At 46.3% G+C, this 12284-nt stretch overlaps 2 protein-coding genes across 18 annotated transcripts in view; one reads left to right on the top strand and one right to left on the bottom strand.

The window, feature by feature from the left end:
- The window catches only part of SH3RF2 (SH3 domain containing ring finger 2), a 124266-nt gene extending 112748 nt beyond the window's left edge, over positions 1–11518 (bottom strand). For all 17 annotated transcript variants that reach the window (XR_004968077.1, XR_004968085.1, XR_004968083.1 and 14 more), the window contains exon 1: positions 11104–11518. Coding sequence is in view for 6 of the 17 variants with exons in the window: in XM_036312041.1 (XP_036167934.1) it covers positions 11104–11481 (378 nt within the window). In the remaining 11 variants the exon portion in view is untranslated. The remainder of the gene's footprint in view (positions 1–11103) is intronic.
- GRXCR2 (glutaredoxin and cysteine rich domain containing 2) overlaps positions 11497–12284 on the top strand; it is a 51826-nt gene continuing 51038 nt past the window's right edge. Inside the window, 2 exon segments of the mRNA XM_036312048.1 lie at positions 11497–11886; positions 11889–12027. Coding sequence (XP_036167941.1) covers positions 11526–11886; positions 11889–12027 — 500 coding nt within the window. The 5' untranslated portion in view covers positions 11497–11525.

Here is a 12284-nt window from a genome sequence, read left to right on the forward strand (position 1 = left end):
TTAAGCATGATTATTCATAGTTAAAGTGATTAATTACCCGCCTGGCACTTAGTTAAGATGTTTTATTCCCTCCCTAACTTCAGGGGAAAATCCCTACCTGGGGAAACAACCTTTCTCAGAGACCTTGGTTAAAACACATAGTGCCAAGAAGGTGAGCAAACATATTAAGAACAGTATGCCATATATGCCAGGTCCCTTGAAACAGCAAGCATGGACCAGCTCCCGGCAAATTCCCCCTTTTTTATTTTTTAAAAGCAGGCATTAAAAAGAAAAACCCCAAATGCTCTCTTGTATCCATTTTAAGAGTAGGATTGGCGCTTTCCGCTATTACCTGAGTCCTGATCTATCACCCCAGGGAGAGCTTGCCAATCCTGCACTTTCCTGGGGTGGAAAGGCTGCATTGGGGTTAAGGATAAGGCTCCTTGGGCCTACCTTCTCCCATGCCTCTACATTTAGCTTTCCGGCACCTTTCCTTCCTCAGAAAAGCATGGACGTATTTCTTGTATAAAATGTTCCATCTGACTGGGAGTAACCTTAACTCCTCTGCTAGCAAGCATATGTGTTAAAAGATCAATATGGAGTCTTTTTTCTTTAGACTCAGTATGGCACATCTTCTTAATCTAAAGATCAATACAGAGTCTTCTTTCTTTGGACTCAGTATGGCACATCTTCTCAATCTAAGAATCAATACAGAGTCTTCTTTCTTTGGACTCAGTATGGCACATCTTCTCAATCTAAGTTCTGTACTATCCACCTTCTTACCCTACTTATCCTCTGTAGGGGGGTCTGCAGTACCCTGGTGGAGTCCTATCCGTCCCGAGTGTGGGGGTTCTCAATTGGGGGGGGGGCTTACCTAGGGGAATCCTGTTCCAGGGCTTCCCAAAGGTGTGGATGGAGTCGGCGAAGACTATCCACCCTCTCCTACGGTGGAGTCCTATCCATCCTGAGAGTGGGGGCGCTTACCTAGGGATCCCTGTGCGGGCGCCATATGCCGGGGTCCAACCCCAGCGGTTCCAGGGGTCCCCAAAGGTGTGGATGGAGTCGGCGAAGAAGGAACGACACAGAGACAGCGTTCAGTTGATCAGCAGCCTAGCCAGGATCTCTAGCCAGGATCTCCAGCCAAGTTCTGGTCTGGATCTCCAGCGAAGTTCTGCTTCGGATCTCCAGCCAGGTTTTGTCCAGGTTCTCCAGCCAGGTTCTGTAGCCATGTTCCCTCGCTAGGTTCTCCAGCCAGGTTCTGTCCAGGTTCTCCAGCCAGGTTCAGTCACCAGGTTCTAGTCAGGTTCTCTTGCCATGTTCTATAATCAGGTTCAGTCCAGGATCTTTTGCCATGTTCTCTCGCTAGGTTCTGTCTCTAGGTTCTGAGGCCAGTTTCTGTCCAGGAACTTTTGCCATGTTCTCTCCAGCGAAGTTCTTCTGTCTCTAGAGAACGTTCTGTGTAGGTTCTGTGCCTAGGTTCCGTCTCTCTTCGTTCTGTCTTCTTACATCTGTATTTATACCAGTTGATTCCAATCCTATCAATCTCTATTTCAAAGGTTAGGGCGTTTCTTATCTCCATTCCAGGGAGTAAAGATTATGTAGCTTAAGCATGATTGTTCGTAGTTAAAGTGATTAATTACCCACCTGGCACTTAGTTAAGAGGTTTTATTCCCTCCCTAACTTCAGGGGAAAATCCCCACCTGGGGAAACAACCCTTCCCAGAGACCCTGGTTAAAACACACAGTGCCAAGAAGGTGAGCAAACATATTAAGAACAGTATGCCATATATGCCAGGTCCCCTGAAACAGCAAGCATGGACCGGCTCATTTACATTTTGATCTGTAACACTATTGAGCACAGACTTCTTATGTGTAGAGAAAACAGTGGCATCCATCTCAGTGAGTTGTAGGAGTGAAGTGAGATTCTGTAGGTACACTGCTTGACCCAGTGCCTGATGCACAGTAAGTCCTTTGTTTAAGATTTATTAAGAGCATCATAATTACTAGTCTATGTGGCTGTCTCCCAAAAGACCAGGAGCTCTTTGAGGACAAGGGCCATATATTACTTGCTTTTGTTCTTCATTGGAACCCAGCAAAGGGTCTTATACATAAAAGGTATCCCCTACACGTCTGATGAGACAATAAGACACCAAAAATGAAAATAAAGATGCCCCACATTTATTGCCACTGAGCTGACAGTGTCATGCTCTGTGCTAAGAACTTCACAAGAATGCTCTTGATTTATGCTCCGTACGATGCCGTGGTCACTCTTACCCCCACATCTACGCGCAGTAAAGCAGCAGCCCAGTCTGTGTGTTGGCACTTTAAAAGCTTAGCCGACCAGGGTAAGTGCAGGTAGACAGTTAACCTTCACTAGGAGCTTGCTTTGCCCAGACCCTGTCTTTACAGGTATCACCTCATTAGATCCTTCCAGTAACTATGTGAGGTGAGCTTGCTCTTTCCATTTTACAGCAACGATGTCCAGAGTTGCTCTGTAACTTGCCCAGAAGCACACGGCCAGGACACACAAACGGGGAGCCTTTATTCTAAATCATAGTGTTACCTTGTTTTCTGATCTTATTGGAAGTCTAAGGTCAGAAGCAGCAGAAAATTGGAATACATGTTTTAAATATGACACTAAAACACGATTCCTCTTATCCAGAAAGAAGTTTTGTTCTAAGGACAATGGTGGGGGAGGGTTATTGTTTACTGGGTACAGAGAGCCAGGACCGGATGGTGGAAAAGTTGGGGAGATGAAGAGTGGTGAGGATTGCACAACAATGTACATGTACTTAATGCCACTGAACTATACACATACAAATGGCTAAAATGGCAAATATGCTCAGATATGATATAGGTTGGGCAACATGAGAGGTATAGGGGCCACGTTCCTACCTGAAATGCTATCTTCCCTTCATATAGAAGTTCAGGTCAATTTAGCGCCTAATTCAACAGCAAAATCTTTTAGAGACTCTTCCTTTATGTCACTGGTATCCCTGTGACTAAGTGTCAATTAAGTCAAGATCAAATGTTCCCCCAAGATCAAAGGAGCACATGAAATCTGTGGTGTCTGATGCAGAAGTTTAGCCATATATGGAATGCCATTTCCTGTCTCCTAAGGGTTAGCAACTCATGAGCTAAGTGGTTTTGAACCTGGCCCACTGTGTTTTCAGGAGAGTACTATTTGTCACGAAAAAGGTACATAGTTGGGTAACCCACATCTAGACTATTTCTGTCTCCACATGACTTTATGCCTAATATAACGTGCTGCGCACTCCTCACACAGCTCTGTAATGGCCTGACTCAGGAAGTGATCATTTCTGTATCAGGAGGAGTCATTCTGTGATGCCATGAAGTGTACCATGCATTTATTCACCCATTCCAAAAATATTTTGAGGCTCCTGATATGAACCAAGCTGTAGGCTGGCTGCTCTGAGCACAGTATTGAAAGATAAGACAACTTGCCTGTTCTCCTTGTGCTTGTAAAAAAGACTGGAGAAATGAGAGAGCTCAGAGGTGAACTCAGCTACTATTTGAGTCCTGGAGTCTGAGCCTGTGAGCATCTCTGGAATGAGCTTTTGATGGTGTGAGCTTTCAAGGCAGAGTCTAGCACAGAGTAAGTGCTTAGGAGCAGTCTATTGAATGCCCTGGCTTCTGAGCCGGGGATCTGGAGTGGTGTGTCCCTGGGGGCTGACTCTGAAAGAAGTTGCAAGGAAGCTGCTCATGTAGGATGGGTTTGTCTTTGCTTTCCTGTGTTTTACCACTTTGGCATTGCTGGCTGGTGTTCGTGCATGCAAGGGTTAGCAGGACACCTGACCATTTCAATGGAAAAGAATGACTGTCTGCCGGTGAAGTGGAGACTGCTCCTCACTTACCTAGCCATCCACTTGGAGCAGAAATACCTTGTTTGGCTGCACGGCATCCATCAGGCAAATACAGCCCATGGGCCATATGATGACATGTGACCAGTGGGCTGTGGAGAGACTATTACAGAGTAATTGACATGTGCCTTCCTAGTGGTGGTTTTGAAGCAGGCGTCCAGTCACCTAGTCTCTTCTCTATTTGTTTCCTTCTCCCTCTCTTCCAGCCATCCTTCTGTTGGACAGGTCCTGTCCTGCCTTTCCTGGCACCCACGTGTCCAGAATGGACCCTGCCTCTTTGTCCTTTGACTATGTCCTCCCTGACCATTGAAACACCTATTGTTTCTAGGAAGCTTCTTTTCATTGGCCACGCTTCATTCCCTCAAACTGTCTGACATTTTCATAGATCATCATTTCTATAGTCTAACGCTTCTTTGTCTTAATGAACCTTATTGAGTTGCAATTTACATACAAAAATGCACTCTTTTTAAGTGTACAGTTTGATGAATTTAGACAAACCTATGTACCATCGTATAAAACCTTTGCATTACCTCCCAAATCACTATAGTTTATAGTTTTGCCATTTCTAAAATTTTATATAAATAGAATCAGACAATATGTACTCTTTAGTAAGACACTTCTTTTTTCATATCTTACTGCTTCTAAAATTGGATGTATCTTAACAGTGAATATCTAACATGATAGTGTTTCTTTTTTCCTTTAAGGGCTATAACTAAACAATATATCTTACAATGGATAATATCTTTAAGTCAAATATAATATAGTATGCATGTGTGTGCACATCTATGAGTGTATACATACATAGATGTATACTGACTGGTTGTTTTTACCATTAGACAGTAAGCACTGGAAGGTTTGGCCTTGCTGGGTAGATTCCCACATTGCCTATGGCCAGAAACTACTTATGGGAGCTAAATAAATACTGCAGAAGATGGTGATAAGGAGTTTCAAACAGTTTTCCAAAAATATCTTCTAATGACAGGAACTTACCGAAACCTCTTCTTGGAATGAGTCAGTATCTGTAACTACAATAGGAGTTCTCTTTGGGGCTCAGCTATCTCTGCATTAGTATGAGACAACATTTCCCAAAGTTTGTTCCAGGGACAATTAATATTACTCCAGGTGTTAATAAAAGGGCGGACAAGGGTGCCGCTGCCATAGAAATTTGGGAAACATTTCTTATTATAATTTACCGCTTAGACCAGTGATGGCGAACCTATGACACGCGTGTCAGAGGTGACACATGAACTCATTTTTTTGGTTGATTTTTCTTTGTTAAATGGCATTTAAATATATAAAATAAATATCAAAAATATAAGTCTTTGTTTTACTATGGTTTCAAATATCAAAAAATTTCTATATGTGACACGGCACCAGAGTTAAGTTAGGGTTTTTCAAAATGCTGACACGCCGAGCTCAAAAGGTTCGCCATCACTGGCTTACACATTCACAAGTCATGCTAAAAGTTCTGAAAAGTCCTGGGGCAAAAAGTAATAGTTATATTTAAGTCTGTTTTATTCTTGACCCTGGAGCTCTATGGAACATCCATTAGTAGTGTACAGTATACACTTGTGAAAGGCAGGTCTAATATGTAAGCATGAATAAAATGAGAGAGAAAGAGAGAAGATGAAGACACTGGAGAGAGCTGTATTTGAGCTGGTCCCAGCTAAGCCCAAAGCTATGCAATGGCATCTGGAAGGGCTGGATGAGGATGCTCTTCTCCAGTCAAGGGTGAAACAAGCACTTTCCCTCATTCCATAATCTCTTTAGAGTATGAAGGGACATGTGGCATGCAACCTTTTATAAGAGGAAGTGAAAACAACACAAAAAATATGTGTTGCCTAATGCCTGAGGTGACATGCCCCCAGTTGCAAATGGTGGATAATTGAGGTTGAGCAAGGAGAACCTCCTGCCTTCCTCATCTGACTAGGCCATTCCCTGGGGAACGAGCTGTTTTGTTTGTCCACTGTTTGGCCAGACACCTTTAACTGATGGGAAAGCTGAAGCAGGTAACAGAATGGCTTGCTAACACAGAAAGGAGCCCACATACAGGGATGACCCTGACCATGTAAATGATGGCGAAGTCCTTCTCAGAAATAGCATTGGTCCAACACCCACAGAGATGGAAGGAAATCAGTGGGCTAGGTGAAAATCAGGCAGAGACGAAAGGAAATGTTCATGAGCTCCCTTTTAAAAACTATTTTAAACATTATCTATCATACAGTAAAATGGACTTTTCCCCTGTGGTATATATTTCTATGAATTTTAACACATATATAGACTCATTTAGCTGCCACCACAAATAAGATACAGAATAGTTTCATCTCCCTGATGCTGTCCCTTTATAGAGTCACATCCTCTCCTAACCCATAACCCCTGGCAACCACTGAAAACCACAGTTTCCCATCACTACAGTTTTGTCTTTTTGAGAACTCCCTTTACTTTTGCTATTCCCTTTCCTTAAAATTTTAATGGCAATATCTGCATGTTTATATGTGGGTGCAAAGAACTCCAGATCCAATGCCAGCAGACTTCCTCCTCTATTATTATTGTTATTTGCTGTTACTAACATTTATTAGCATCTATTATGTACCAGGCATTTGTACTAAGCTTTTTACATACATTATCTCATTTTAATCTTATAATAGCCTTATGATATATGTATGCTATTGTTATTTCCATTATACAAAAATGGAAATTGATGGTCAGAGAGGTTAAGTGACTTGCCTAAGGCCTCACAGCTAACAAATAATTGAATCCCAGCACAGACCCTGCTCCATTTGACCACAATCTTTAAACACTACAGTAAGGAATTAAAGGGAGGGAGTTGTAACTAGCAAGGAGGTATGTCAAGAGATTTTGGGGGCAGAGCCAATATGGGGCCATGTGATCATTCCAAAGGTTTGCAAATGTGTGTGAAGCTGGAGAGCCATCTCCATCTCCTGAATTCTCAGCCCCAGTCCCTGCCTTTGTCTCTCTCCATCTGCCCCATGTGGTCCCCGCTGACCCAGGTGGCACCTGCCTGATGTTTGTGATGTTTGTAGGGGCTTGGGATGGTTTCAGTCCCTTTGCAAATGTAGCAAAAACCACTGTCTGTGTCACGGCTTTGCTGCCGGACACAGCAGCTGAGACTCAGAAATGGGGGCTGGTTTCCTTCTGGTTTCTACCAGCCCCAATTCCCCCATGTGTTCTCTGACCTCATTTTCCCCCTCGGTTGCTTGCAACACCAGCTGAAAAAGTTTCTGGGAGACAGTCACCTGGTCTGTGTGCTGGAGGTGGCAGGTGTGTTCTCGCTGAGGTAGGGCAAGTGAGACAGGAATGTGTGTGGTTGGCATGCTGCTCAACAAAGAAGGGAGAAAGTCCGGCCCTGCCAGACCCAGGGCGGCAACCGTTGTGTTGTGGGTAGTGGGAAGCAGGGGAAAGGAAAGATGGAAATTAATGAAGAATGGGTGATGCTGGGAAGTGGACCAGGGTCTTGCCCTGCATATGGTGTTCCTTTGAGCTTGCTGTTTGCAGAAGTGATGTTAGCTGGCAAGTGTCCTCCTAGAATCAACTCCTAGCTCCTAAAGGGTCTTGGAAGAGAGCTGGCAAGTCAGCACATGCGGGAAGAATCAAACACCTGATTCATGGCCATGGATCATTTGGAGACAAAACAAGCCAGAAGTCAGGGTACCAAGAACCATCTCCGGAAGACACCTAGTTAACACTTAAGGGGTGAAAGAGGGCGTGTAATTTAGAGTGGAAAGTGTTGAGTCACTTCAATAACAACAGGTTACACTTATGGAGCACTTAATCTGAGCCAGTCACTGTGCTAAGAGCTAAGTGACATGAATCATCTCATTTATTTCTCACAACAACACTCTGAAGCAGGTATTACTATTACCTCCAATTTACAGATGGAGAATTGGAGGCCCTGAGGTTTATGTGACTCACTGAAATTATACTATTGAGGAGAAGAAGCAAGATTTGAATACTGGTATTTTCAAACCTAAGCTTGCAAACACTTCACTTCATCGCCTTCTTGCCCATCTTAATTCAGAAATACTATTAAAGGGTATCAGAGTGAGGAGGAAGAGACATCAGCTACTCAGGATCCCAAAATCTTCTCAAAGGCTTGCAAAGGACCTTGATGGCAGCCTGGGAAGGAATAGGAACCAATGGGGTTTCCAGTCACGGGCCTGCCAGGAGTCTGTTGATCTTACCTGCTGGTCTGAAATAATTGCATGCTGTAGAAACCTACAGCCATTTCTCAAGTTTCCTTTTTACACAATAGGCTTGGGAGGGTTTCAGACAGGTAGGCACAATGGGCCGTTTTTTCTGTCTTGGGCTGGCACCGTGAAGTGGGACTGCTGGTTCCACCCTCGCATGCTGGCTGGCACAAGGAGCACCACACCAAAAGATCTTGATGAGCTTGTTCATCAGAGGAGCCTATGTTCACTAGAGTGAGCAGGGAAGACTTTGGACTTGAGAGCTCACGGAGAGGAAGTGAAACTTGCTCCTTCAGAGTACTGGCTGACATGAGGGCTTCTGGAAGAGGTGTTTTACAAAGTGGTACCCTGTGACAACAGGTCATTTATGTCCCCGTAGAGGAGGCACTTTATACTTAGTATCACCCTGGTCTGGACTCATCATGGACTCAACTTCAATAACAACACTTACGATGCTCTCCAGCAAGGGCTATCACTCCTTCTGTGTTTTGTAGAATGCCTCATGCACAGCAGGGCACAATAGACAGTCAATAATAATGTTTACTATGATAACGATCTTCCAAATGCCTTTCATCTAAGGATCTCAAAGTGCTTGGTACACACTAATTAGTTAGGTCTAGGGATAGCTCTCTGTTTTTACAATGCATTTTCCTATTTTACAGAAATTTAAATTGAGACCCAGCAAACTTAAGTGGCTTGCCCTGAAGTCATACAGCAAGTTTAAATTAATGATAAAAACGATGCTTTGCATTTCATGTCATGCATATGCATTCCATAACGAATGTTTTCTAAGGTGATCTGAGTATGTGGAAGCAGGTGGGTAGTGAGTGTTATTAATTGCTGAGACTAGATTGGGTAAACTGAGGCCAGAGGGTGAGTCTCCTGGGTGAGGATGCAAGCCCACTCTGCTGACTCTCAGAACAGAGTGGGGCAGCCCCGGCCATCCTCAGGTCTCTGAACTGAGGGAGGCAAGGCTCTTCTCACACATACAGGAAAGAAAGCTGTATTTTGGGAGAACAGGTTGCAGAATGACAGCCATCGTTACATCCAGGAATGAGTCTGTTCATGTCCCTACTGAGAGAGGCTACAGGGATGAGGTGTGGCAAAGGTAGGAAAGGCAGGCTCAAGAAAACGAAGAAAAGGCGCGGATGGGGTGGCTGCCAGCCCTGCTCACTGGCATCCTTAGGAAACCAGGTCCTTGCTGAAAGGGCTTGGTTCCTTGTTTCAGCCTCACGGGCAGGACTTGGTCTGGTGAGACGCGGGGGAGGGGCTGTCACTGGCCCCTTGCTCCGATGTTACAAGTCCCTGTGAAAGAGTTCCAGGGACATGCAGTATCTTAGCGGCTGTCTCTTACGTAGGACCAGCCCTGATCCCCACAACTCCCTCTGCCAGGAGGGGCCTGGAATCCTCTAGGGCACAACAACTTGGCAGCTGTGGATCCGTCCGTTGCTACCTTTTCTTAGCAATATAGCCACACGGAAAAAGACAAAAACATGAACAAACACATTCAGCGGCGATAAGGGACCTGCCTCCTCCCAGTCTGGCAACATGTTCTTAGTGAGTAATGACGTTCTGCCAAGAGGCAAGTCCGACTCTGCAGCGTGGGGGAGGGGAGAGGTTGCTGCGTCTTAGGAATTCAAAGGGAGTTTTGCCGCTGGAGATAGAGCCCATCCTCTATGAGATTCTCCATAAACCACCCCCCACCCCGCCTTTCCCAAGCCCGTGGATTCTAGGCCTAGTGGGGAGCCTCCGAGAAGGGTGCCAGGCCCTCTTCTGGAATGTGTTTCACACACACAGGCACAGTGGCGATGAAAAGTCTGCAGTGATGAATTCAAGCCAATGCCCGCTTCTTCCCGCTCACACTTTTGAATGTTCCCACACTCTCCTACTGCCTGGGGGCTTGAAGGCAGCGAAGCAAAGGAGGGGTGAGCTGTTACAAGAAATAGTTTAGAAAACTGTTTGAATGCACAGCACTAGCCTGGCTCTCGGCTGGGGAGGAATCGGGAAGACACTCCCTCCCACTGCTACTCTTCCCCACGGGGAGTCCTGGGACTCTGCGGCCAGAATGAAAGCTCGCTTTAGGTAAGACATCACAGCACGCAGCTTTGACTTTCTAAGTATGCCAGCGACTCAGGCCACAACTTGCCAAGTCCACTCTGGCGCACTGACTGCTGGGGTGACAGTGCAAATTGTCCTGCTCGACTGGCAAGGACCACATCCTTCTCGAGAGATGTGCCCCTAGCACAGCTTCCCCCAACAAGGCTCCCAGCCAGGTCGCACAAAGTCCCCGGGATGCGCCTGCCCGGCTGGACAGAGCGATCGCACTGTCCAAACACCAAAAGCATCCTTGGGTCATGTCCTGCACGGCTCTCCTGGCTCCGTTTGCTTTTATACTGCAGCCACTGACGTGCGTTTTATGTGTTTTGTTCATTTTGTAAAGTAAGACACATCCATTGTACGCCCCAGCCTTCCTGTCAGCCAGTCCACCCACACAGACGCTCCCTCCTGCACCACCTCCGGGCGGCAAGAGTCTTGATAGCTTTGAATGGATTGTGAATGAACACTGTCATAATAGCACTTTATGGCCGGGTGGGGGTGGGGCCGGAAAGATGGATTTGGGTAGCATGCAAACAGAACCTGACATTTGGAAACTTCTCAGAGATTCCCCAAAGCAACAAGCAGTTGGATTTGTTTTCCCCTCTCTTTCCCATCCTTCGTGCCTTTTCCAGGCACTGGGTTGGCCTCAGGACAGAAGTGAAAGACCAACAATATAATCAAGGAGGCTTTCCTTATTCTACTACCCTCTGCCCAAGGAACTGGGAAGCTTTCACAATTCTAAGAATCACAGGAAGGATTAGATAGGTCAGGATCCCACCAAATTTCAGTCGAAGGATCACTGCCCACAGAAACTTATGTCTCAGGAATCCTGGCGGCACCGCTTTTAAAACGTAACTGAAAGCGATAAACCCTAACTGCTGGCACACACAAAACCAACCTCTAGGTGGACATGAAATGAACAAAGGAGATCTTCCTTACCCCATCCATGTGGATTCTGATGTTGGGCACGAGTCGGAACGGGCTGGCCTGCAGACCTCTGGGGTGAGTCCTGCTCTTCTTGCCGTCCTGCAAGGCCAGCACGCCAGGCCTGCGGAAGGAGCCCCCTCTCCCAGAGCTCGGCCCCGAGCGCACGCCGTCCAGAAGGCGCACGAGCAGCAGGTTGGCGGGCAGCGCCTCGATGCTGCCAAACACCAGGGTTCTGCATTCGGGGCAGCGCAGCCCCTTGTGGGCCTTGGAGATCCTCTGGAGACATGGTTTGCAGAAGGTGTGCTGGCAAGGGAGGACTTTGGCTGTGACATCGAGCTTTTCCAAGCACACGGGGCACTCCAGGAGATCAAGTAACGTCAAATCATCCATCTTATTTTAAAACTCTAGTCCTGACCCGGAGGGGCAGAGTCCACATGGTAGGGTCAGCCGAGCCAGGGGAACAGAGACGAGCTCTTGAGAGCGTCCAAACTCCTGCCTGTTTGAGGGAGAGAGGAAGAGAGGAGAAATGTGAGTGCTCAGAGAGAGAGAGGTTCCACCTACATGGAGGCAGTGTCTCACCAGGCAGTTTGCGAGCACTTTGTGCCAGCACCCAAGTTTCAGTGACTCATTCTGATTCAGTGCTGGCAGGTACAAGACTGACTCCTGCTGCTGGAGAATCCGAGGGAGCATTCAGCTCAGTGACAACTTACTCACTGCCTCCCATGTGCAAGGCAAGAGCACGGAGACAACACTGGCCTAGGAAGTGGCACCCCCATGCCCTCTCCCAGCCAGGCTCGAAGGGGGTCCTTTACCCCTCCAGACGGGCAGTCTCAGCTGTCATTCAGAGCACCCTCAGAATGCAGTGTGTGTGGAGCTGCTACTATCTCCCTGTCCTCCCTCCCCGAGGTTTAAGTGTATCATCTGCAGCACATGCAGGTAAGTGAAGGTTACGTGGATACGTTCATCTGAAGCTCATGCAGATGCAGAAATATTTCCTTCACAGTGCATCTCCCCCCTGCACTTTGTTCTAGCAAAGGTACAAGAAAAGTGACTAGAAACCGGTTTTCAAAGACAGAGACCATAGCCTCAGAGGCAGTATTCCGCCCACAAGATAAAGTCAAGCAGCCTGTTTAGTTACTTTGACAGTTGTTCTCAGTTTCAACTGAAGCAGATAGCAATTCTGGATTGCGTAA

This window comes from Myotis myotis, unplaced genomic scaffold, assembly GCF_014108235.1.
Source record: "Myotis myotis isolate mMyoMyo1 unplaced genomic scaffold, mMyoMyo1.p scaffold_m19_p_6, whole genome shotgun sequence".
NCBI classification, from domain to species: domain Eukaryota; kingdom Metazoa; phylum Chordata; class Mammalia; order Chiroptera; family Vespertilionidae; genus Myotis; species Myotis myotis.